A 27,859-nucleotide genomic window follows, 5' to 3' on the forward strand; every position below is an offset into this window, starting at 1 on the left:
ATGGTGTAGTAATAATCAGTCTTTCAGCAGAGAGTTTCAATTGTCAAGTTTTGCCAGCTAAACTACAAAAAAAATACTAAAAAGCACTAAAAGACAAATTCGGGGTAGAATAGTGAAGTTACATGATGAAGCTCTATATGCTGACGTATTTCAACTTTACTAACTGAAGGCTGACAAAGAGACATATGATGGGAGTGGCTGAGAGATGGTGTAGCGGTCTAAAGTTCAGACTCTCAGCAAGGAGATGCCATGTTCAAATCCCAGTCATTCTATGGTTCATTGCTTTTCAACTTTACTAACTGAAGGCTGACATATAAACACTTCAAGATTACGAAGAGACATATGATGGGGGTGGTTGAGATATGGTGTAGCGGTCTAAAGTTCAGACTCTCAGCAAGGAGATGCCATGTTCAAATCCCAGTCATTCTATGGTTCATTGCTTTTCAACTTTACTAACTGAAGGCTGACATATAAACACTTCAAGAGTACGAAGAGACTTAATATGGGAGTGGCTGAGAGATTTTTCAAGGCCAAAAAGAAAGTCAAATTCACAAAGAGACATGTGAAGGGAGTGGCTGAGAGATGGGGTAGTGGTCTAAAGGTTGGACTCTCAGCACAGAGGTTCCATGTTCAAATCCCAGTAGTCCCATACTTCAAAGTTGTAGTGCTTTGACATTTTCAAGGTGAAAATACAAAAATGCAAGTCAAAAGCACTAAGAGACGTGTGAAGGGAGTGGCTGAGAGATGGGGTAGTTGTCTGAAGGTCGGACTCTCAGCACAAAGGTTCCATGTTCAAGTCCCATACTTCAAAGTTGTAGTACTTTGAAATTTGTAAGGCCAAAAAGCAAGTCAAAAGCACAGAGAGACATTTGAAGGGAGTGGCTGAGAGATGGGGTAGTGGTCTGAAGGTCAGACTCTCAGCACAGAGGTTCCATGTTCAAGTCCGATACTTCAAAGTTGTAGTACTTTGACATTTTCAAAGCCAAAAAGCAAGTCAAGAGCACGAAGAGACATGTGAAGGGAGTGGCTGAGAGATGGGGTAGTGGTCTGAAGGTCGGACTCTCAGCACAGAGGTTCCATGTTCAAATCCCAGTCGTCCCATACTTCAAAGTTGTAGTACTTTGACATTTTCAAGGCCAAAATACAAAAAAGAAAGCCAAATACACTAAGAGACATGTGAAGGGAGTGGCTGAGAGATGGGGTAGTGGTCCAAAGGTGGGACTCTCAGCACAGAGGTTCCATGTTCAAATCCCAGTCGTCCCATACTTCAAAGTTCTAGTACTTTGAAATTTTCAAAGCAAATTACAAAAAAGCAAGTCAAAAGCACGAAGAGACACCTGCTGAGGGCCCAAAGGTGCGTTGGCGCAGTGGTGTGGTGTGCTTGATCGGTTGCCTCTGCTACAGACAGTTGGCAGGTTCAAGTCCCATGCCATCAACGTACTGGAGGACCATCGGGGGTCTGTGTCCCTCCCCTGTTTCCTGACAGTTAAAGGTGGGGGGTTATGTCTGAAAGAACTCTGCTCAGCTAAGGTTTTACAGAAGGACACTCCAACTCATTCAGTGCCATCGAGGTCCACCACGTGCCTCATAGCTCCGAGTGCCTCTGATGTGTTTTCCATGTTTATATTCGTGCTTTTGGCGCTTCCAGTGATTATCCACCAGATGGCCCTGTTTGCAAACCAGCGATACCATACGAGTCCTTCAGAGGCACCAAGGCAGCAAAACCATTTGATCCCCAAAGAACACCCTGCTGAGCTTCCACGGAAGGGGTCAGGAGTGTAATCAGCCAAATGAATTTGCTAGACCTAAAATGAAACCTAAAATTTCTTTCTGTAAAACCCTAGCTGGGCAGAGTTCTTTCAGACATAACCCCCCACCTTTAACTATCAGGAAACAGGGGAGGGACACAGTCCCCCCGATGGTCCTCCAGTACATTGATGGCATGGGACTTGAACCTGCCAACTGTCTGTAGCAGAGGCAACCGACCAAGCACACCACACCACTGCGCCAACGCACCTTTGGGCCCTCAGCAGGTGTCTCTTCGTGCTTTTGACTTGCTTTTTTGTAATTTGGCTTTGAAAATGTCAAAGTACTACAACTTTGAAGTATGGGACGACTGGGATTTGAACATGGAACCTCTGTGCTGAGAGTCCCACCTTTAGACCACTACCCCATCTCTCAGCCACTCCCTTCACATATCTCTTAGTGTATTTGACTTGCTTTTTTGTATTTTGGCCTTGAAAACTTCAAAGTACTACAACTTTGAAGTATGGGACAACTGGGATTTGAACATGGAACCTCTGTGCTGCGAGTCCGACCTTCAGACCACTACCCCATCTCTCAGCCACTTCCTTCACATGTCTCTTCGTGCCTTTGACTTGCTTTTCTGTATTTTGGCCTTGAAAATTTTAAAGTACTACAACTTTGAAGTATGGGACTTGAACATGGAACCTCTGTGCTGAGGGTCCGACCTTCAGACCACTACCCCATCTCTCAGCCACTCCCTTCACATGTCTCTCTGTGCTTTTGACTTTCTTTTTGGCCTTGAAAATTTCAAAGTACTTTGAAGTATGGGACGACTGGGATTTGAACATGGAACCTCTGTGCCGACAGTCTGATCACTATCCCACTACACCATCTCTCACTGACTAACAGCAGATGTCTCTTAGTACTGTTGAAGTGTTCTTTTATATGTCAGCCTTCAGTTTGTAAAGTTGAAAAGCAATGAACCATAGAAGGGCTGGGATTTGAACATGGAATCTCTGTGCTGAGAGTCCGACCTTTAGACCACTGCACCATCTCTCAGCACTCCCTTCACATGTGTCTTCGTGCTTTTGACTTGCTTTATGTATTTTGGCCTTGAAAAATCTCTCAGCTACTCTCATAATAAGTCTCTTCGTACTCTTGAAGTATTTATATGTCAGCCTTCAGTTAGTAAAGTTGAAAAGCAATGAACCATAGAATGACTGGGATGTGAACATGGCATCTCCATGATGAGTGTCTGATCTTCAGACCGCTACACCATCTCTCAGCCACTCCCTTCACATGTCTCTTCGTGCTTTTGACTTGCTTTTTTGTATTTTGGCCTTGAAAATTTTAAAGTACTACAACTTTGAAGTATGGGACAACTGGGATTTGAACATGGAACCTCTGTGCTGAGAGCCCGACCTTTAGACCAATACACCATCTCTCAGCCACTCCCTTCACATGTCTCTCCGTACTTTTGACTTGCTTTTTAGTTTTTTGGACAGAATCTGAAGGAGTAAGAGCAAAACAAATGTTTTACAAAAGTCAGCCTCCTGGTGGCGCTCTAATAGGCATATGTGAAAAATGCAGTTCAAAGGTTTTTCCTTGGCCTCTAGGGAGTGTGCGTGCAAAGTTTCACGCAGATTGGTGCAGTTATAGGTAAAAACGTGAATCGGCCTGTTATAGCGCCACCATGAGGCTGATTTGAAAGTTTTCAAGTGGCATTTCTTCATGGGCCAAGTGGGAATCTACGTGGAAGATTTCACGGAAATCGCATGCTGCGTTCATGATTTGAGGCATTTTGTTCAAAACTAACCAATCCTGCAAACTTTGGAAGCCAATCTTAACCAATCAGGATGGAATATAGTCAATCGGACAGATCCGTGTTGATCACATGACTATAGAGATACTGTGTACCGATTGGTGTGTTGTTTGGACAAAATCTGTAGGAGTAATATCCAAAAATGTGTTTTGCAAAAGTCGGCCTCATGGTGGCGCTATGAAAAATATGGGGGCAGAGGTTCTGCTGTGGCATCCAGGGAGTGTGTGTGTGCAGTTTCACAGCGGCCGGGCCAATGGTGGCGGAGATTAGCTGGTCGCAGACAGAAGGACGGACGGACACACGGACGGACGGACGGACGGACGGACGGACGGACGGACGGACGGACAGACAGGGGGCAGAACATACTCTCTCGCTATGCCTTTCGGCCTGGCGGAGACAATACATTTGATTGTATGACCTACAGTTCAAGAGCTATAGGGCAAAACGTGAATCTGCTTGTTATAGCGCCGCCATGAGGCCGAATGAAAAATGTAGGGTGGCAATTCTTCCTTGGCTTAGTGGGAATGTGCATGTAAATGTTTCACAGCAATCAGACAGATCTGTCTTGATCACATGACTATAGATATAATGTGTACCGATTTGCGTGATGTTTGGACAAAATCTGTAGGAGTAATGTTTTGAAAAAATCGGCCTCCTGATGACGCTAAAACAGGCCGATGTGAAACATTTCTGTCAGAGGTTCTGCTCTGGCATCCAGGGAGTGTGCGTGCACAGTTCCACACTGATTGGGCCAACGGTGCCGGAGATTAGCTGGTCACAGATAGACGGACGGACAGACGCAGACACACAGACTGCCATAGCTACAGTCTCTCTCCCTAAAACTCCCCCTCTCTCTCTCTCACACACACACACACACATACATAGACATACACATACACACGCGCGCACACGCACACACACACACACACACTCACTCACAATTTAGGTTTTTATCCTGATTAATTGCTGTTAGGGCCTCCTGACCTTATTGACATGCTTGGTTTTCAGTGTCACTTTCTTCAGCAAAGAGTAGTATTTTCAAATGAAATGAGTCTGATCGCCACTTCTTTCCAATTGAAAATACATCATTTATGTCTAGTGATGTGGGCATGTGTTAAATGCATTTGACAACACGAAGGGAGTGGACTAGACATGATGATGTTGACATTAAACCTATCAAAAACAGTTACAGTTACTACTGCAGCGGCCAGTCGTGGCAGACAATTATGTGTACAGGCGTGAACGGTCTTCACAAAAAAAAAGGACATCTAATATGCTGAGCACACATGCTCCTTCTCTGCACTGAGGATAGAACCATAGACCTCTAAACATATTTCATGGTATATGTTGGAATGAAGTACTTCAGATATTAGAACAGTCTAGTTCTCACATTCACTGACTCAGACTTTTACACAAGCATTGTTCGCTCCACTGAACACAATTGCCCGTTTTCGCAGGGGTGAAGCTGGCAGGGGAGGGCGATCACTGACACTGTACCAGTTGCCCCAACAGGTTGGTTGGGGCACCTGCTCACCTGGGAGTGGAACTGGGAGGTGTGGCATGTTCCTCCCCCAGTGAAACTCCTCACTGTCGTGGTGAAAAGGAGCAGCTGGCAACTCCATGTGTATCGGAGGAGACGTGTGGTTGTCTACATCCTCCCCAAGACCAAACAGTAGGGGTTGGCAGCGTCTGGTACTATACAAACATGAGAGGAATTGGCGACGCCTAAATTAGGGGAGAAAATGAAAACAACAACTAAACCGTGGCTAAAAAAGACAACCATTGCTCCTGTATTGTAATGACTGATTTGGAGTGTGCAAAGCCCTTATTTTACTTTCTGTTGTTCCATTGTAGATTTCAACAGCAGCGACCAGAAGACAGCATGCAGGAGACATGAGCTCTACGTCAGCTTCAGAGAGCTGGGCTGGCAGGTAAGATACTGCCGTGTGTGTGTGCGTGTGCGTGTGCGTGTGCGTGTGCGTGTGCGTGTGTGTGAGTGTGAGTGTGTGAGTGTGTGAGTGTGCTTGTCCTGTAGCAGAGAAGAGCAGAGGCCCACTACAACATTATACCCAAATTGTCTGCTGTTTACACTGACATCTAGAGGTAGACTGTCTACATGCTCTCACAAACACATAGGTACAGTATACTGTATACAAACAGATAGAAAGTGTATAAACACAGCTAGTGAAAAGAGAGATAAAATGAGCGAAAGAGACCCAAAAGAAGCCATGCCTTTTCTCTTAGAGAGACACTGTCAGAGAATGGAGATGCAGCCAGACACTAGCAAACGGAGAGAGGAAGGATAGAGAAAAGGGAAAGAACAAGTGAGAAGGAGATAAAAGACAAATCACCAAAGGGAGAGAGAGAGGAACAGAGAGAGAAACAGAAGCAGAAGTGAAGAGTCCGGGAGGAAGGAAGAGAGAGAGGATAACTGTAGAGTCTGTTCCCTGAGCGATTCCACAGACGGGAGTTTATTTCAGCAGGGATTTGTCCTAAGACATGAGGTTAACAATAACAATGAATGCTCCAGTACATAGTGCACTGCTGGAAATTAAGAATACTTGCAGTAGAGAACCTGTTCTGTGTATAATATACACAGTAAATTAGATCACGCGGGCATTCATCATTGCCTGAGCTTATCCACATATACTGTCTCTCTTGTCTAGGCCATAGTCGAATGACCTTGAGAGATGACCTCATGGCCTATTTTATTTTCTTATGTCTTTCTACTGTAAGGAATGCTTTTTTTGCTGAATGTTCGACCCAGAATAGGGACACTATGGTTCATATGGTTAACTGTATTGGCACCATATCTGCCCTGAGGCTGATATGGAAATAGCTTGCATGGATTGGTCAGCGATACAGCTTTAGTTTGTGTTGGTCAGCGATAACAGCTTTAGTTTGTGTTGATTGGTCAGCTGCCGTCTCTGCCCTAGCGGCTGACCAATGAGTGCAAGCAGCTGTCATTGTATCACCCCCTCATTCAGGGCAAATAAAGGCTGTATGTGTATAAAGTAATATTATAGTTGTTTGAGCCAGTGGTGTAACGTAATAAGAGCGGACATCATGTCAGTATCATGGTCAGTATCATGATCTGTATCATGTCAGTATAATGGACAGTATCATGTCAGTATTATGATCTGTATTATGTCAGTATAATGGTCAGTATCATGGTCAGTATTATGTCAGTATTATGGTCAGTATCATGTCAGTATTATGTCAGTATTATGATCTGTATTATGTCAGTATTATGGTCAGTATCATGTCAGTATTATGATCTGTATTATGTCAGTATAATGGTCAGTATCATGGTCAGTATTATGTCAGTATCATGGTCAGTATTATGTCAGTATTATGGTCAGTATCATGTCAGTATAATGATCTGTATTATGTCAGTATTATGGTCAGTATCATGTCAGTATAATGATCTGTATTATGTCAGTATTATGGTCAGTATCATGTCAGTATTATGGTCAGTATCATGTCAGTATAATGATCTGTATTATGTCAGTATTATGGTCAGTATCATGTCAGTATAATGATCTGTATTATGTCAGTATTATGGTCAGTATCATGTCAGTATAATGATCTGTATTATGTCAGTATAATGGTCAGTATTATGTCAGTATCATGGTCAGTATCATGATCTGTATTATGTCAGTATAATGGTCAGTATTATGTCAGTATTATGGTCAGTATCATGTCAGTATCATGGTCAGTATTATGTCAGTATCATGTCAGTATAATGATCTGTGTTATGTCAGTATTATGGTCAGTATTATGTCAGTATAATGATCTGTATTATGTCAGTATCATGGTCAGTATTATGTCAGTATCATGGTCAGTATTATGATCTGTATTATGTCAGTATTATGGTCAGTATCATGATCAGTATTATGTCAGTATCATGGAGCGTTTATATTTTCTCTCTGTCAGGATTGGATCATTGCTCCAGAGGGGTATGCAGCCAACTACTGTGATGGAGAATGCTCCTTCCCCCTCAACGCTCACATGAATGCCACCAACCATGCCATAGTTCAGACATTGGTAAGATACTAACCCTCTTGTCCACTTCATTTTAAGGAAGGGAAAAGATCACAACGCATCGCAACGTGTTGTGACCTTGTAGATCTATCTTCACTATGCAGTTATTGATATTTTTGTATATTCTTCATTCAGTAATGCATTGATATACTCCAGTACTTTAACTCAAGTACAATTTTGACTGAGGAACTTTCACTTGTAGATGTTGAGTAATATTTGACCAGGAGTATTTATACTTTGACTCAAGTACTGGGGTTGAGTACCTTGTCCACCACTGCCCTCCTGGATGTTATAAATGCATAGTACTGTAATCATAAATGTTGTACATTTTACACGACTCAAGTCACATCCATTTTTTTTTGTTGGCACCGAGTGACTTTCCATGCAGCGCTTCTTTGACACCGTGTGAAGTCTATCAATGGTGGCAAACGGTGCAAGAAATGTAAATGCATGGAATCCATTCTTTCCTCAGGTGCACCTGATGAACCCTGAAAACGTCCCAAAGCCCTGCTGCGCCCCGACCAAGCTTCACGCCATATCAGTGCTCTACTTCGACGACAACTCCAACGTCATCCTGAAGAAATACAAGAACATGGTGGTCCGGGCGTGTGGCTGCCACTGAAAACGCTGTGGACGGACCACCCCGGTGGCTGCTGGTCGCCGATTCTTGGCGGCAACGGGGTCACATATGGGCTAATGTTGGGGCTCCTGGGTGAGGTTGACCCTTAACTTACAGCTCAGTTTCCCCTGCCCTGTTGTCTAGCCCCCAAAGGGGATAATCCACCCAACAAAAAACATTCCTGTTATTTAAATGAACATTGACAAGTATGCATCCGTCTCTCAAAGTTTGAAACCGAGGAGAAAAGACTTGTGGGGGAATAATTGCAAGACTGACCCCCAGATGAGTACGTACCTGTGGGCAACTTCACCCTGCACCAATATTGAGCCATTATGTTTCCCCTAACCTTTCCTGTTGGCTGTGGGGTGGAGCCTTTATTCCTGGGTCTGAAAGTGAGTAAATGGTTGTATGTATGTGTAGCGTGTAAGTGTATTTGTATATTATGCGTTTATGTAAGTGTGTGTGTGTATGTATGTATGTATGTGCGTGCGTTTGTGGGGGGGCTGAACTGTTGTGGGACCAGTTAAGAGTGCTGCTTTCCTTCTCCTACCCCCCCCCCCCCCCCCCCAACACACACACAAAAGAAAATATGGTGGATTGTTTCTAAGAAGACCCCTAGCTACATTACAGTAAACACAGATCCAGATGCCCCCCGCACCCCAGTGTATTTTCATCTGGAGTCATGTTTACCTTCCTAAAATATAATATGGACAGAACCAAAGTGGCCACAGGCTATTTTAGTTGTCTAAATATCTCCAAATATCCCCAGTGTGTGTCAATATTTGCCGAGCTCACGCTGAGCCCCGTTTTCTTTGCCGAGCTGGCTCAACGTGATGCATGTTGTGGCTGAAAGTGATGTTTTTCTCCAAAGAGCTGAAGAATACGGCCTTATCCCTCTGACGTACCGCAAATTGCCATTTCCATGTCGCTGCACTCGCAAGGTTAACAGGCGATTCCCCGTCAAGAGTTAGCAGAAAAACATGCCAGCCTTCTCTTTCTTTGGACATTGATGGTATAATTGTTAATTGTGAGATTGGTGTCAATGTATTTCCAAAATGAGCAATGTTTAACCACATTAACCCGGCCGTCCCCATTTTGGGTACATTTTCAAAATGTGTCAATTGTCAATCTTTTTAAAAATGTTGTCAAAAATAGATCAACAAGCTCATACATCACGAGCTTGTAGATCTGCTATTTTTGCTATCTGTAAATAGGGGCTTAAGTGGTTAAGTGTGAGCTCTGTCTTAAGAGTACAGTTGTTTTTTATTGTTTTCTAAATGGAGACCTTATTTTAATGAACTAATAACCAATAAGAATCAGTACCTTATGTGCCTAACCAATCAGAAATTACAAAATATACCTCTGGTAAGCTGCTGTTTACATTTGTGATCATGGTTAGACTGTTGTGTGTAAATACTTGTACATTCTCAGCTTATTTATTGCACCTTTTATTACAAAGAAAAAGAAAAATCACAAAATATTAACAGACACGGATAAGAGAACAAAATGAAATGCAAACCTATTTTTGGAAAAAAAGAAATTTTATTACAAAATCTCATTTTACAATTTGCCATTATCTCTTTTGTACAAAATCCATGGGTAGTGTAGGACCCATGACTCACAAGAAAAAAAATACTGCTTTCTGTCACTGGAGTTGCCTAAACCATGTGCTATCCATAAAAACTAACAAAAATATGCTGTGTCTGACTCACTTTGTGCACCTTGTTTATGCATCGAATTCTACCCTACTTTACAGATCAGACCCGAGTCAAATTGTCCAAACTCACAAAAAGTTCTTGGGTAGGTACTTTTCGGTTTTAGTTTACATATTACCTTTCAAATGTGTTCACAAAGTAAAAAAGTAGCTGCAAATACAGTTTGACCCAGGTCTGTTACAGATACGACTCTTCTCCAGCTTTGATTCCATTCGGTCACCCATAAAGACACAAACCTGCAAAAAAAAGCAGTTGTAATTCTGGGTTGATGCTGATGATATTCAGTGGACTAGAAGGTGATTTCCATTTCGCAAACATCTTGCCCATCAGATACCTCGAATTCATTTTCATGGACAAATGGCAAATTTTGACTACAGCTGGTGAGTTTGTCTTCTTAACCAACCACTTTGGCATGTACAGTAACTAACAATTCCGTCAAGGTTCTTCTAAAAGTCACTTGAGGTCAATGAGGTGGTATAATGTAATCAGCTGGTACAAATGTGTGTACCATTTTCCATCCTAAAGCATACCTTTACTCTTATTCATTCTGTTTTTGTCCTCAATTTCTGTTGCTTTACTGTGTGGTGCAGTATCAAAAGGGAAGCGATTTGATATCAAAGGGGTTCATATGAAATGTTATTTGCATAGGCCGAAGCTGGGCTTAAACATTCGCCCCAACAAATGAAGTCTATACTTAGTTGCGTGCCGCGTTGCGATACATTGTGAGCTTGTAGATCTGCCATTTCTGATGCGCAACACCACGTGTGCAACTAAAGTACTGTATAAGTCCGTCTTTAGATGCTTAAATATATAGGCATCTCCTGGCATGTAGTTGTCTCACAGTAGAAAAATCAGAATGTAAACATTGGCCAGCTGTTGGGTAATCTTGTTCCATTGTGGCTCACAGAAGTAAATTACATGCATCCAGAAGGCTGCCATTTTTTATGCACCTGGTTCAACCATAAAGGTAAGACCAGACCTGACATTCACAAGCAGGTGAAGTGATATGAAACTGGCTGGCGCTAGCCCTCATTACGATGTAAGGGTCATTTATCCTTAGTTGCACGCCACCAGTGTCACACACACACACACACACACACACACCCCAACAAAAGCGTAGATCTACAAGCTCACGACGCACGTGAGACACCAGTGCGCAAACCAAGTACAATGTGACCTTTACAATGAAATGGGAAAACTTCACATTCAGACTGTGTGGTGCATATTATGTAGCCTCGCGGAAAACAAAGTGCCGTTTTGATGAAAGCATTAAAGCTAGATGTACAGTACACGGTGCATCGGGAGGGTCCTCTATATTAAGCATAATAGACATAGTGGTACAGTAGCTGTATGTATGGTCAGTGAATAGGAGACATGGGCTCACTTGGTTGGTGACGGCCCGAGACTCCTTGTGCTAGGAGGAGTAGGGAAGGATGGATCAGTGACATCATTTAAGAGCAGGAAACTGGGGTAGCATAAAATGAGGAGATTTTGTTTTTTGTTCGACTCCCATGATGACAGTTGTTCCTCCATCTCTACTCCCCTACTAGTCTGGAGTGTTTCCCTGAGAGTTAAGTTCATTAGGCCATCAATGGCATAGATTAAAAAGTACCTTCAACTTAACACTCGCCAACATTCTAGGACAACGTGTCAAACATTTCCGGTCCTAAGTGCGGAAACGTTGTTCCGTTAATGGCTTATGATTTAATTATAAAAAGGAAAAATGTTCATTTAAAACGTTTTTAAATGGCTACAAAAATTCGGTCAGGTAAGAGTAATATACGTTTTTCTTACAGTTCAAGGCAGACATTACTGTACATTTAAGACAAAATGTCATTGATTTCTGCCCGCCCTTATGAACAAGTTCTATCTCCGTTTGCTCTAGGAGTTAAGGTCCCGACCAATTTAGCAGTGCTTACAAAGTGGTTGTCAAACAAATTACTTCGGTCGCAGAGGCCCCGATATCGCCATTCTCCGTTGTAAAAGAGGCATTTGGGCAACGGCAACAAAACATTCACAGCTCAAGCACACAACAGAAACATATCATCCTTACTCACATGACATTAACACTGGAGAAAGAAGAGATCACAGCAATTTGTCATCGACTGACACGGCTCTTTCTATAGAGCAGTGGGGGGGGGGTCTCAATAAAGAGTTATGGGGGTCCTTGAAATAAAAAACATTTGAGAACCACTGCTATAGAGAAACCACCTGAACGCAGAGAGGGAGGGGAGAGACGGCTGGCCCCTTGAAGGAGGGTCAGATATGCAGTGTGGATGGGGCGAGGAGGTGAAAGGTGACGCGTGTTGAGGTGATGTTCTACAGCTCATCTCTTGCCTGTTTCATCACGAAGGCGTGCAGGCTCTCCAGGTCTCTCCTACCGTTATGTTCCTCTCCCTGCTCTCCTGCCTTGAACATGATTAAAGTGGGGTAACCTCGTACCTGGAGGGGGAATGAACAAACGGCAACTTTCAGTTTGAACCACAGCTACATGCTCATCAACATAAAAACCCACATAGCACAGTAGATCCTCACAAAATAAAACTATAACAGTGAGTTGTTCCTGCAAGTTAATTTTAAGACATTTTAATGCCAGCTAGAATGAAATACAAGGCTTTAGTTTCTCCAGTGAAATACCAGCACCAGCTGAATGCCTCAAATGTTTATGTAAAACTTGGGTTCAAACCATAAAATGGAGTATTCTGACACACTTCATACTCTGAATAACAGTGAACCCAACCTCTTACAATTACAGTATGAGGTAGTTGCATTGCTTTATGGCTCTGTGATAAAAACCAGTAACTCAATTTTATTACTTCCTGTATGAAGCCGTCTGGACAAAATGACAAAATTACAGACACTGACAAAAAGGAATGAGAGGGGCTGCAAGAGACTGAGCGAAAGACAGAAGCGAGCATGAAAGAGAATGAGACCAAGTGAGAAAGAAGTTTAGATTTTATATTTCTATTAAATAAATGATGAAACGGCAGACATTGAGAAGAGAGATAGAGAAAGTAGTTAAATTGGCTCAACTATCCCAACTATCTCAAACCCCTTCAACTGACCCAGAATGCCGCAGCAAGCCTGGTCCTCACTCAGTACAAAACACAGGTGATGGCCTAGACGAGGACATGGGACCTTCGGGACATGATCCATCCCCACACCCGTTCCTGCACACTTAGTTAACACAGGACGTCTTTCCCTCCGTTTATTAAAATACCCTGGCCCACACTCACTTTCTAGACTCTTCTCCCTCGTGGCTCCCAAAGCGTGGAATGACCTCTCTCTCTCTCTCAGTCAGGACTGCAGACTCACTCCCAATTTTTCTGCCACAGTCACTGACCTCTTCAGACTCTACCTCACCCTCTAGCACTCCTATTTTGTTGCATCCCTTCTTGTTGCCTATTGTTTTGATAGATGCTAGTTATACTATGCAGACATACAGTATGTTGGTTACGTGTTTTGTGTACACATAATCGACACATACCGCTTTTTTATTATTGCTTGTTTAGACAGATGCTAGGTTTGATGTTTACCTGTTACTTTGAAGCATTAAAAAAAAAATCTTTGCCTGTACTTACGTGACCATTTACCGAGTCTTTGTTGACTACGATTCATGCTATTTACTCTGATCTCGCACTTTTAAGTCACACTGGATAAGAGTGTCTGCTAAATGCCTACCTTGTACATTTAGAGCTTAGATTTCCATTACTACAGGCACGGAAATGGATATGAGACAGACAGGAAGAGTGAGAGTTGGAAAGAGAGAAAATTAAAAGACAGAGATCTACTGCATTCACTTACAGAGAACCTGTTGCAGAGCGTGCGCTCCACTGTACAGTCACATGTGGCGATCGTAACATCAGTGAGGCCGGGAAACTCCTTCTTGGACAGGTCCTCCCAGGTTGGAGCCAGGTTCTTACAGTGCCCACACCTAGAACCACACAAGAATGGCATCAGTTGTATGGTCTTCAAAAACAACAAAAAATAAGTCAGAAGAACCATGTCTAAAAAAAATTACAATATACAAACAAGTCTGTTGCGTCCCTTGCATTCTTTTACGTCTATTATTAATGGTTACAGAAACTACACACTTACCATGGAGCAAAGAATTTGATGAAGGTCAGACCTTTGGCTACCGTCGCATCAAAGTTGCTCTCCGTCAACACCACCACGCTGGACTGCAAGAAGGAGAGACATGCTCAGTGTCAATTCCTGCGACTGGTCCTTAGTTTTAATTCCCACAACTGACAATTAAGATTTCAGTGCCTTGCTTAAGGACACTCCGACAGCCGCTCTGGTTAAGAGCATCAGCTAAAAGGCTCAGACAAACAGAAGCTTGAAATGTTTAAAATATTAAAGGAGGACTGAAGCAGGCGAGTGTGTGGATGCCCTTCTGTTCCCACACATTCTCTGTTTAAACCCCACATGGCATATTCCTCTTGAGATGCATGTTTTCAGCGTCAGAAGCAGCACCTTCTGGTATAAGGAAAGTAATAGAAATCTGAAACCCAATGGTTTAAAAAACATACAATTGTGCTATTGTTCCCACATTATTTATTATTCACAAACGACCCTTCCCCACTGCCACACCTCCTCTGCTATATGTCAAGCCATGTAAGATGATGTCATGCTTACATGCTGAACATCTGGCACTGACTGACAGGAAATTGTTAGTCTAACCATAATTGTTACTGTTGCATTGGTGGCGTTGGTGCTAAGCTCAGAGTTCTGGCGGAATTATACTCAGATAAACAAGACGGAGTGTGATGGGAGGGAAACGCACACAGATATACTTGTGAGGACGTCAACATGTTAGGATGGCATTTTTATGAATGTCAATTTTTACATCCATCTTCTTTCTACCGCTTATCCGGAGCCAGGTCGCGGGAGCAAGAGTTCCAGCAGAGAGCTCCAGACTACCCTTCCCCACGTCAAGCTTGTAGATCTGCTATTTTCAGGATGCGACACTGGCGAGTAACTAAGTAAAATTAGGCATAACTCAAACACCTAAACACTAAATTACTAATCCTAACTCTATAACCTCAACCTGAATCTTTTGCCAATTGTAAGTCCAACTCTAAACATTTATTTTAACCATAAAAACAAACATTCATCTTCTGTGGACCAGGCCAAGGTCTACTATACTTGTGGGGACCTTTAGCCCCAACAAATGTAGTAATTGTGTACACACACACACACACACACACCCCCACACACCCACACCCCTCTACCTCTTCTTTGGCTGGCTCTTCTTTGACTGGCTCGTCGATGGGGATCTCGTTATCTTCTACTTTCTCAGGTACAGCCTCCGCCTCCACCGCGGCCTTCACTGCACCGTCCACAAAGTCCTTGAAGGAGTCCAGGTCCCTCTTCCCTCGGTACTGGTCCACCTGCACAGAGAACCACATGCACGACTCACTGCTACCGGTGGAATGGTAAAAGGTGCTGTTGACTAAATACTAGTCATAGCCTCTGACTGCAGCCAACATATACAATAAGAGAAAAGGATAAGCTGAATAGTTTTTAAGTGTTTTAAAATTCAAATCAGTGAACTAGCCCAGTGGTTTTCAACCTTTTCAGGCCACGACCCACCCAAAATAATCATATTTGAACTGGGGACCCCCCACCCTGACAAGCACTTTGAATTGTAGGCATTAGATTTAGTTTGCCTCGGTTGCACAGATAAATATTGTGAAAATAGCAGATCTACAAGCTCACAACGCCTCTGTAGATCTGCTATTTTCACCTCTTTCTTATATTATGTCCATTTGGCCAATGTTTGACCAGTTTTTATAGTAAAGTTTGTTGATTACTTTTGATGCTGTAATGGTCATTTATTTTAGGTATTAAAAAAGGTCTTAAGAGTCTGTCATCTGGGGACCTCCCCAAAATCATGTGGGGACCCCCTGGGGGTCCCGACCCACAGGTTGAGAACCCCTGGACTAGCCTACCGATGTTGGGAGGAATTTGTTACGCAACACCCTGCTCAGAATCTATCAATGAAGTGGCCCAAGAACTGTTGATGCCGGGGGAAAAAAAAACTTTCATACTCAGCATGCATCTCAACAATATTGAGATCAAGACTGTAGTAAAAGACATTGATAGATAGAAACACCGATCATCATACCTTCTTTCCATCGTTGAAGTACAGTAGGGTGGGATATCCACGCACGGCGTTCTCAGAACACACCTCGTAATGCTGTGTACAGTCCACCTAACCAATCAGACACAAGAGGGTTACGTCTCAGCAGATCAGGGCGACCGCAGTGAAACGCATGAATTGAAACTGGCTTACATCAAGTTTAGAATAGCATCCCCTATGAGACATTTCATGCTATTCCTTAAAATAGAAATACAGAAACGCATCATTTGCATGAACCCAATTTAGACCGGAGGCCGATTCTAAAAACGCCTTCTAAATCCTGACCTAAGTTCTCTAGAAAACTTTTTTTTTTATTCAAATAAATTACAAAAAAAATTATGTTGCTACTTGCTATATACTGTATACAGCAACAACTACACCAAAATGGGTTACCGGATTGAAATAACGTATTGGGGTTCCAGGTCTAAATGGATTAAGTCTAAAACAAACACTACCAACCCTTATCATACGTGTTTATTTAGAAGGTGTTCATGACTTGACATGAGCGAGCCAACAGATGGTATCCGGCTCTTCCATCATCAGTGTACACAGCAAACATGAATAAACTGGCAGTGCGATAATTGCAGACAGGATGTGAAATAATATGTAGCACTGGGAGAATTTCAAATGGTATTTTGGCAGTATAAAAGGAGAATAAACTGCTTGGTAGAAATGGGTCGCATTTTGGAACACAGGTTATTTTTTTCCATTTCATGAAAAGTAACGGTTTCCACCCAATACACAATCAAAAATTACACAAAGTCCTTTACACGACATAGAACATAAGTAAAATACTACTGTATATTGACAGATAAAAGAAAATACTTGCATTGTCATCTGTCGGCTTGTTATTATCTAACGCGATTATGAACACTTCATTCTGATTGGTTCAACAAGGCATTGTGCCGTCTGTCAACATATTGTGTGCCGTCTTTTACAAGACGTCACATTATTTGAAAGAGCGAGATGAGACCGAGCAACCTCCTGTTCAGTCCTTATGATCCAATGGATTGACTGGATTGCTTAATGTAGCCGAGATGTCACCAACAGGTGAAACTAAAGACCCTTGAGATGAAAACCCATGCATGGTGACAAAACATTCCTGAGATCACCGTTTATGCGCGATTCATCTGAACCGTTTCGAAATCTCCCAAACCTCTATGAACCCTGATGTTTTGTCATACGCCCACCTTGCTAATCTTGACGTCATCAGAGTGCTCAAAGGTGGAGGCTAGCTGCTCCCACATCGGGGCCATGGCTTTGCAGTGGCCACACCAGGGGGCAAAGAACTTGATAAAATGGGCACCTGAGGACAAGGGGACAAACATTTGGCGGTTAGAAATAACAACAAATGAGTAGGGAAATGGCTACGAAACTTAAATACATAGGAACGAAGGAAAGCCCACAATTATACATATACACTACGGATAGACAGAAAAGGGTATGCAAAAAAAACACATCGCAATGTACGTTGATTATTATGTGGATAGCAGAATTACACACAACGCTGCAATACAACAATAAAGGGTTGAAGGAACTAATGCTTTAGGTTTGTGGACCACTGGACCATAAAATCGGAATTACACTACAAACTCAATATAGATGGCCTTGAATTAAATATACAGCTGTTGCATACGGGCTATAGGTGAATAATTGCACAACACTTATTGCAGCACTGTTGCCAAGATCCGAAGGCAGGGCCTATAAACACAGTTTTAAAACGGCTGTAATGTCTTGACCTTTTTCCCACTCTCAAAATAAGAAACCATTTACTTTACTTCCGAACCCATACAATCTCCTTCAAGAGGTGTAATTTCAATGACAGAATTATCGTGACCACCTTTACTTTTGGACTGGCTGTCTGAAAAACAGGAGGTTAGGGGAGAAAATCCTACGGTAAAATTGAGAAAATTCTGTCTGCATTATTTTTTTCCATCATTGGAAAATGTCATATGAGGGAATTCAGGGATTGACTAAGCCGAGTTTCAAATTCTCTCACATTTATGCCGTTCATTAGCATTTATGTCAAGTCTGAGAGTATTTGGACTTAGCTTAATGCAAGAGCAGGCTACGGGAAGCAGGACTTGCATGGGGCCACACACAATACTTGTACTTAGTTGCGCACCGGTGTCGTCACCGTCGTGCATCGAAAACAGATCTACAAGCTCGTTGTGAGCTTGTAGACCTGCTATTTTTGGTGTGCGACACAACATGGGCTGCTGCTGGATTTTGCAGAAACGTCGCGTTGACATAAGATCAAGATAAACTCCACTGTATACGCAGTGGCAAGATGGATCAACTCAAGCCTGCACGTTAGCCTGCCTGTCTACAGTATGTGTGTTCAGAGGAAGTCTACGTGTTTAGATACATACCATGCACACTGGCACACGCCACTTTGAATATCAAAACATTTGCACACTATGCAAATGTATATACATTGCACATAGCGATACATGTAAATAAATATTTATACACGCATACTTCACATGTGAAATGAACATTTGGAAGGAACCAAGCACACACTACCTACAAGCACTGTGATTAATGTGACCTAAGCACATACTATATTTATTCTCTTCTTAACCCATTTTGGGCGGGAACCCCCATTTGTAACTACACCTTTCAAGACGGGAACCCCAGCTTTCACCTCCAGCTTTCATTCGATATAGCCTTTATTTAATAATTTGCTAATTTGTTTTATGGTATTTCATGAGAGAGAGAGAAAGAGAACCGACCAACCCAGTCAAATTGCTCATATAGGTGAAGCTTCATTCTGAAGGTTTCTCACCTTCGGCAATGTGGGCCTTGAAGTTGGAGCTGGTCAAGTCGTACAGGCCCTGTTTGGGTTCTGGGGCTTTGGGAGGCTCTGGGTCGCTTTCTGGTTCCTGGAGGACAAACAAACGTTACATCATGGTCTGTGACGAGACAAGCCTGCAGATTGGACGGATGTGTACACACAGACAGACGGGCACACACAGAGAGAGGCTTGGGGATTTGCCATAGGCTTTTGCTGTACTCTGTGACTAACTCACACACATATAATATACACGACTATCCATCCCCTGCCTACCACATATCGTTGCTGTCGGGCATAAACATTGTATCTCCATTTTGCATGTTTTATTTTTTTTTATTAAAAAGGTAGGGTAAGTGATATTTTTGGGTTAAAACAAAAGGTTTGGTATTAAAAGGTTAACGCACTATATAATAGCAGATCTACAAGCTTATAGGTTGGCTATTTTCACTATTAAAAAATAAATAATAAAGGAACAGCTTTGGTTATGAGGTTATTGCCCGACAACAACGATATTGTATACATGTGGTGGGGGTTGGATAGGTTTCATTTCAGCACACAAACGATGACTGACCGCAGGTTCCTCCTGGAGTGCGTTGAGCATCCACGTCTCCAGAGAATGGAGATCTCTGGGCCCCGTGTACTTCACTGCCTCCTCCTGATCTGGCTTAAAAAGTTTTAGCCTAGACACAAACACAACACATACACAAGAAGAGAATTGTTTTATGGTGAACTTGCGTTAAAAACAATAATGGCCCATTGATGTATACTGTACATTACAATCATGCTGAATTGTAAGTGGTCATTCCATCATTATAGACCGGTGGGAGGCACCAGGCTCCCACTGGCACACTAGAACCGCAACGTGACGCGTTGTGAGCTTGTAGATCGGCTATTTTCAAATAGCCTAGTTATAAAATAGGGCTAAAGTGGTTAATGTATGTTTTATAATGTAATAATTTATATCTGCAAAGTAACCAGCAACTAAAGTTTTCAAATAATTGTAGTGGAGTAAAAGTACAATATTTGCCTCTGAGATGTAGTGGAGTAGAAGTCAAAGTATTGGAAATACTCAAGTAAAGTACAAATACGTCCACATTTTACTTAAGTACAGTCCTTGAGTAAATGTACTTAGTTACTTTCCACCACTGCATATAGGCTACAATGTCCAATAGAGTCTATCCCCACCTGAAGAAAGCTATTATACTTTTATGCATGTTGAGAGTGGATGACAGTCACAGACAATCATGAATCATGCAGCAGGGAGCACTGGTGCTAAACCCTTTTATGGGGGCGGCCATAGCTGAGTGGTTAGTGAGCATATGTGTCGATGAAATGAAATTTGTCCCTGAGCAAGACTCTTAACCCCTAATTGCTCACAGGTTCTCATTGGAAACAAGACCGCAAGGACTTTCATGAATGACCTGTTAAAAGGAATTATCCTATCCTTATCATAGTGGAATCAATAGTTAGATGCTGAACCACTCATAGTGGAATCAATAGGTAGGATGTCGACAGATAAGACACAAAGGCCTTGCATTGATAAAAACCAGGTAGTAGAGTTCTCTTCTTCTCTTTCCATAATTCTTTGAATGCCCTGTTTTCCATGTCAACTTTCCTTTTTTTTTTACACAAATCTTTATTGACCAATACTTCTGCATCTCAAGTGATCATGGGACAGTTATATACACTTATTGTGGTTCCTTTGGGATGACATTTTTCTCTTGCTACCTAGCAGGTTAAAGCTATAATAGTTGACCAGCACCAAGTTAAGCCAACTTCAAGCTCGGGTGGCCTGCACCAGGGCCATAGATATTACAGTGTGGGTGGTGTAGTTGCGCTGGGGCCTGGCGTGGCATCATGGAGAGGGCGGGCCCTTCAACAAAGTGTTGGGCAGAAAACGACTCCTTGCGACTGATTCAGATGATTACCACCTTGGAAGTACGCCTGTGAGTGTGTTCAAATTAGAACGCTCATTTAATTAAAAACAAAAGCGCTCTTGTTGATCTCTATTTGAAAAGGAGTACGACTGTCTCCAGATAAAAGGTGTTCTTTTATTGTTTTTAAATTAACTTAATGTCCTCCACGTGTAACATTCAAGCATGTGGCCCATACAAATCTTTTTGGAATATAGTAGTCATTAACGTATATAAAAAGGTGGTCTGTCGCAAATTCCAATTATTAAATTAGTCATTGATTATGTTCTGGGCTGGCCTGCCATCTAATAGAAGAAAATATTCCCCCGGCCAAACTAACTTGCCAACCCGTTGCAGTTTAAACAATGGGATTCTTTTAGAGCAGGGGTCTTCAACCTTTTCAGGCCAGGGACCCCCAAACTGATGGGGTGATGGAGCAGGGACCCCCTATCTCGTAGGTTAGGGGGGCCACCACATATATCGTATATTTATGTATAACATTGTGTTTTATATGAAACAATGGTTGCCTGCTCCTATACAGGTTGTCCCAGTAGTAGCCATGGCTCACATGACTCTCGTCTGTCACAAGCGTCATGACGCTACTGGTTCCTTTTTTCTTTCTTTTTTTACATTTACAACCAGTACATCTACATAAACGTTAAGATTTCAGATTTAAAGTGTTGACCCCCCGGCCACGGATGTTACAAGTTAAAGCGCAAGTTATCTTCCGTATTGTTCAATAAAAAGCTTTTTAATCCGATAACCGGCCATTTCCAATTTTTTACATTTTTTGTAATAATATATCATGGTGCAATACACCTCCCAACCGATTTCGGTTTAGCGATCGGCCAGCGATGGGATTAAAAAGCTTTTTATTGAACAATACGGAGGTTACGGGTACTTAGACCAGTGCGCGGTGGGGGGGGGCGTGGGTTTATGTAGATGTGCTGGTTGTAAATGTAAAATTTAAATATGTCATGTTATGTTTAACACATCCACCGCCAAGAACGTAGTCCTACGGTCCGTTAAATCCAACTGTTAAGCGCCGAAACCGTAGTCCTACGGTCCGGGTGTTTTTTCCTTTTTTTTCGAAATTTTTTATTTTTTTCATTTTTTTACGGGGACCATTTTCAGTGTAACACCACCCGAAGTCAACCGGAAGTGCGATCACGTTTTTTGTTTCCCAAATTGACATTTTTGAAAAAAAAAATATTGTTTAATCAAACAACAATTTCGCGGACCCCCTGCAGTACCTCCGCGGACCCCCTAGGGGTCGCGGACCCCCTGTTGAAGACCTCTGCTTTAGAGATGTTTCAAGTTGGAATGGGGGAGGCAACACAATTAACCATGTACAAGAAAATAAATCCCTCCGTTATAAGAATTATCCAATGCATCTATAAATTCCACAACGATTAAGTGACTGTGTATGTACGTTCTTCACATATCGAGAACCGTCCAACCAAACACCTGCATATCAGCGTCTGTATTGCCAAAGCCCCAAGGGAGTGCAGTGCAGAGCGGAGTTGGTCAGATCAGCGGTTCTCTGGAAACGCTGTGCGCCACAATTACATGCCATTGCTAAGGCAATGCAAAGGTGGACGACGTCATCCACGAATCACGTACTGCACTAGTTGGTACTCTTGACAGTTGGTACTGACATCATAGTACATATTAAGCACTGAAAACGGGTACTGCATTAGTGCATGAAGTATCCTATGTTGCTGATGCCACAATACCTATAAGCAAGAGGAGGGCTTGGCTTGGCTTTTAAAATAAAGGCTTTGTTCTGAAATCGTAGTTTCAGAATTTGAATAAACATTACATCATGCCATGGGTAACAACGGATAGCCGTGAATACTACCAAGTGTACCACAAGCGCATCCCTAGTTAATCGGTTTATAAAAATGTCTTAGTAGTCAATGATTGACTACTGCCTGCTGAGTCTGCAGCAAGTGTCATTCCAGGTTTAAGAGGACTCAGTAAAAGCACTGGTTCAAGATGCAACTAAATGCACCTGTTAACTGGTCAATTAGTAATGAAAGACTACACACACAAAAAGCTATATTCAATGTACCGGCTGGCTAGAACAGTAGAGAAAATAAGTGCAAACAAACCTAGGCCCTCTGCTTTGAAAACCAATCATGATACTGTGCCAATATGAAGGATCACTAAAGTATTTTTATTGGTTCTGCAATGCTTTGTGTTATTCTTACATTTCTGAATTGTTTCCACCCAGTTTAACTCCCTATACTGAATTTAGATGACACCAGACGCATTAGTCGGTCGGTAGTCATAGTTCTCTGATCGTCTGGCCATGCAAGACTAAATATCACGCATGCTAAAGGGGAGCTAGTTGCTCCAATAAACAAACAGATGTTTTGTTGATGCGTGACTTGATGCGTGACATGGTCAGTGACAGGTCCTGGCAGATAGCTGCTTATGTCCTTGAAGATGTAGCCTTTGTTTGCAAAAATGAACAGTCTAGGAACCGACAAAATTCAATCATTTTATGGTTACCCAGTGCTCTTCAAATTCTTCGGTGCCCAAATGCTACTTACAGTATGGAGCACTATATTAATTTATGTGGGCGTTTGGTTTTGGCATGCCTATGTCGTTTCTGTATTGTTTGTTTGTATGTCTTTCTTAACAGGTTAAGCCCTATATACTTCATTGTACAACAAATAGCAAAAATAGCCAATCTACAAGCTCACAACACATAATGTCAAACTTTTGAAACTTTTCCCAAAATAGGGACGCCAGGATTACGGTAATGTGAAGTTGCTGCAACCACATTGGCCCCGGTAAACAAATGAAGGTCGATTGATTGCTTGTGTAAATTGTGTCCGGACAGGGTAACAATTCCACCCAGAGGAAGCATGTTAAAGTACACTTACGTGGGGTAGCCCCTGACTCCATGGACGTTGGAGCAGAACTTGGTGTCCTGAACACAGTCCACCTTCACCACGTATACTGGGGGCTTGTCCATGCCGTTGTATTTGTCTCCCAGTTCGTTCCATGCAGGCTGGAGCCTCTGACAGTGACCACACCTGGACATAGGAAAAGAGGAACAGAGAAGCTTTGTACTGAGAATTCTATCACTCCAAGGTGAGTCAGATTTTTCACTGATATGTGCAATTTCTTATCCTGAGCAATTTAGGGAAAGATGGGACCTTATTAAAAAAAGCTAACTTTTTAGTGACAACTGAGAAAAAAAAAAACTGGATAAATGTATATGAATGTTAGGTTCAATTGGGCCTGGAGTAACAGTACTGCAGATCCAATGGTGTCACCTGTAAGCCCACATGGCTTGCCCACTTTACCTCTTTGTTGGGGCATTCAAACTGGGTATTCTATTAATCAAAGGCAGTTATGCAATGTGTGTAGTGATTGTTATCTGCATATCTATCAACATCTGACCTACTTCTTTAGACAATATCTCCATCCCTTTATTATCGCTTATTAGACAGACCGATCCTAATTATCTGTAAATAAATGATACAGGATCATACTACTTCTGTGCTATCATAACCGACTAGGCTAAAAGAACACCATGGCTTGGGAGAGATGGGCAGGGAAGTGGGTCACTTCCCTGCTGAAATGGGATCAGGTGATAGTTCCCGTTCCTGTAATATGATAAGTGTAAATGTCAGAGACACAGTTGTAAGATAATGTGTAAATATGATATTCTATGAAATGTCACAGAGGCAGCCAGTGTTTGCATCTTTACAGTGTTAATATGACACAATATAAACTGTAAAGGTCGCAGCGCTTGCATGTTTACAGTTGTAAGATATAATATAACGTGCCAGTACACACCATGTGTAATTGCCATAGAGGCAGATGGAGCTTGCATCTTACTTCTTTTTTTTTTTAAAGATTTATTTGGGGCTTGTTATGCCTTCATTATAGATGGGACAGTATAGGATGACAGGAAATGGGAGAGATGGGGTGTGACACGGAGCAGAGGTCATCAGGATCGGGACTCGAACCAGCGACGCACTGTCAATAGGTGCCTGGACCACTACGCCAGAGGTCCAGGTCATCTCACAGTTGTAATATAGCAACAACTGATCCGAACAATCAAGTGTAAGTATTATGTCATGACATAACTCATGTCAAATGCCATAGGCAGGGGCAGACAGTGTTTGCATCTTTACAATACACAACATACTGTGACAGCAGTATGTTGGGACCCCCCAAATTATTTTGTGGGGTCCCCACTCCCCAGATGATTAGCTTAATGTGCAACATTGTTTTCTCACTCAACAGTAAACAAACCAACATACAGTGTTAAGTGTATAAGTGTATACAGGGTATCTGCACATTTCTAAAGTGACAATTTTATGACTTTTAAGACCCTTTTTAATACCAAATTGCCAAATATTACGTAAGAAAGACGGAAAACATTGTGAAATTAGCAGATCTACAAGCTCACAGTGCCTTGAAGTGTGAGAAGTTTGGAGCTTGTAAATCTGCTATTTTCACAATATTTAGGGTGGGGGGTCCCCAGTTCAAATAATATTTTGGGGGGTCGCGGCCCGAAGAGTTTGGAAACCCTTGCTGTACAGTAAAACCAGTGGTGGAAAGTAACTAAGTACATTTACTTAAGTACTGTACTTAAGTACAATTTTGAGGTATTTGTACTTTACTTGAGTATTTCCAATTTCCAATACTTCTACTTCTACTCCACTACATCTCAGAGGCAAATATTGTACTTTTACTCCACTACAATTATTTGAAAACCTTAGTTACTAGTTACTTTGCAGGTATAGATTATTACATTATAAAACATACATTAAAGGGGTAGTTCACCCCCAAAATAACTTTTTTTCTATTGATTACTGACCATCTGGAGCCTTGAATTCATAGATATTTTTTTGTTTTTGTCACATTCCTAAGCCAATAATTTGATTATAATAAATGTGTCCCCATTGATTCCGGTAGGAGACACAAATGCATTTGTGTCTCCTACCGGAATCAATGGGGCTAAATTTATTATAATCAAATAATAAAGGAAGGAATGCGACAAAAACAAAAAAATATCCATGAATTCAAGGCTCCATGGGGTGAGTAATTAATAGAAAAAAAGTTATTTGGGGGGTGAACTACCCCTTTAACCACTTTAGCCCTATTTTATACCTAGGCTATTTGAAAATAGCCGATCTATAAGCTCACAACGCGTCGCATCGCGACGCGTTGTGAGCTTGTAGATCTGCTATTTTCAAACATTTAGTACTTTTACTTTTGGTACATTAAATACATTTTGATGCCAATACTTTTGTGCTTTTACTCAAGTAAATTTTGAATTCGGGACTTATACTTGTAACAGAGTACTTCTACATTACAGTATTGATACTTTTACTTAAGTAAAACATTTGAGTACTTTTTCCACCACTGAGTAAAACAAAGTGTAAATAATGCTATAATGAGTAAACGCCATAGAAGCACGCAGACAGAGACAGAGCGTGTGAATCAGTGCTTGCCACGTAAGCGGCCAACAGCACCACCCACTTTACCCTGGATAGAGAAGCACACAAATAAATACCAACATTTAATAATGAACTGTCACTCAGTCACTGGAATATTGACTGCCACCAGGGTTGAAAAAGTATTTATATACATTATATATAAATCAACACAAGGGCGTTGTATAGTTTTACAGCCCTTTTCACAGTGCTAACCCAAGTTAGCTAGCTTAACCGGGTAGCTAATGAGCTATGCTAACTTTTTTTTCTCCTTTCTTTTTTTAAACAAACCTTTATTGATCACTTCTCCATCTCAAGTCATGATGGGACAGTTATTTACACGTATTGGTGGTGCAAATAAAATACACATTATATGTATGATGACTGGGTAAAAAACTATAACCATGGATCCAAGACGGTCATCTGTCAAAAGACCGTCATGGATGAACTTCAACCTGATGTTTGACCCGTCTCCCTTTTTGGCCCGTACATCTACATAAACGTTCAGATTTCAAATATAAAGTGCTTGCCCCATGGCCACGGATGTTACAATACTTTACGGGCCCTCAGAAGTACCCATATATTCCATATTGTTCATTAAAAAGCATTTTAATCCGATCGGTGGCCATTTCTCATAGAGTTATAATGTATCAGGATGCAATACACCTCCCAACCGATAGGGTCACGAATTTTAAAGCATGGTGAAAATACTAAGATGGCCACCGATCGGATTATAATGCTTTTTATTGAACAATACGGAAGATACGGGTACTTCTGAGGAACTGTACATAATTGTAACATTTGTGGCCATGAGGTAAGCACTTTATATTTGAAATCTGAACGTTTTAAGTAGATGTATGGACCAGAAAGGGAGAAAGTGCAAACACCAGGTTCAAGTTCATCCATGACTGCCCCATGATATGATGACAGTCATGTTTCAGGGCTAGGTAAAAAACAAAGCTCGAGCTAGGGCGCACGCACAAAAAAAAGAGAACAGATCTACGCTTGTAGATCTGTTCTTTTTTGTCCACGTCTTCTTACCAGGGAGCATAGAACATGACAAAGTGCGGCGCCGTGGGCACAGCCTCGTTGAACATGTCCACCGTGTAGCTGTGCTTGGCGTGCAGGTCCTCCTCCTCCTCGGCAGCATCGGCATCTTCGCCAAACACGCCGCCGATCATCACAACGAGTAACGACAAATACATAAAACACAACGTGGAAGACGTGCAACTCTGTGCCGATGAGGAGGCCATGATGATTATCTCCCTGTGTGTGTGTGTGTGTGTGTGTGTGAGAGAGAGAGAGATACCGGCTCCCTGTTGAATGGCAATCACTGCTCTCCCCCCGAAAAGAAAGTTGCACGACTACGCACACGCCCCTTAAATGCTGCGTTTGAAGGAATGTAGATTGTTAAGAATCCGGATTGCTTGTTAACCGTACGGGGAGACGATCCGGATGAGATACAGATCTGTGGCAGCCTAGCAGCAGCGCAAAACTGTAAATGGCATTCTGACTGAGCACCACCAAGACAGGCTCAAACAAGTGTCACTCTGTATGAAGAAGTCGTTCTGGGTGCTGACCATTATGTTTTGG

General features: G+C 42.1%; 2 protein-coding genes across 2 annotated transcripts in view; one reads left to right on the forward strand and one right to left on the reverse strand.

Annotated features, from left to right (window-relative positions):
* The window catches only part of bmp6 (bone morphogenetic protein 6), a 77,783-nt gene extending 68,173 nt beyond the window's left edge, over positions 1-9,610 (forward strand). The window contains exons 5-7 of the mRNA XM_080417197.1: positions 5,423-5,499; positions 7,505-7,615; positions 8,085-9,610. Of these exons, the coding sequence (XP_080273323.1) occupies positions 5,423-5,499; positions 7,505-7,615; positions 8,085-8,234 (338 nt within the window). The 3' untranslated portion in view covers positions 8,235-9,610. The remainder of the gene's footprint in view (positions 1-5,422; positions 5,500-7,504; positions 7,616-8,084) is intronic.
* Positions 9,611-9,753: 143 nt separating this feature from the next.
* On the reverse strand, positions 9,754-27,615 carry txndc5 (thioredoxin domain containing 5). Its single transcript, XM_080417198.1, has 10 exons — positions 27,308-27,615; positions 23,696-23,848; positions 19,460-19,568; positions 18,880-18,976; positions 17,282-17,397; positions 16,077-16,163; positions 15,181-15,339; positions 14,045-14,127; positions 13,751-13,880; positions 9,754-12,388 (listed from the first exon to the last, which is right to left on the reverse strand). The coding sequence occupies exons 1-10, from the start codon at positions 27,517-27,519 to the stop codon at positions 12,266-12,268; spliced, it is 1,269 nt and encodes a 422-aa protein (XP_080273324.1). The 5' UTR covers positions 27,520-27,615; the 3' UTR covers positions 9,754-12,265.
* Between the last annotated feature and the right edge of the window lie 244 nt (positions 27,616-27,859).

The sequence above is a fragment of the Gymnoscopelus braueri genome (assembly GCF_963280865.1).
Source record: "Gymnoscopelus braueri genome assembly, chromosome: 21".
Lineage (NCBI taxonomy): Eukaryota > Metazoa > Chordata > Actinopteri > Myctophiformes > Myctophidae > Gymnoscopelus > Gymnoscopelus braueri.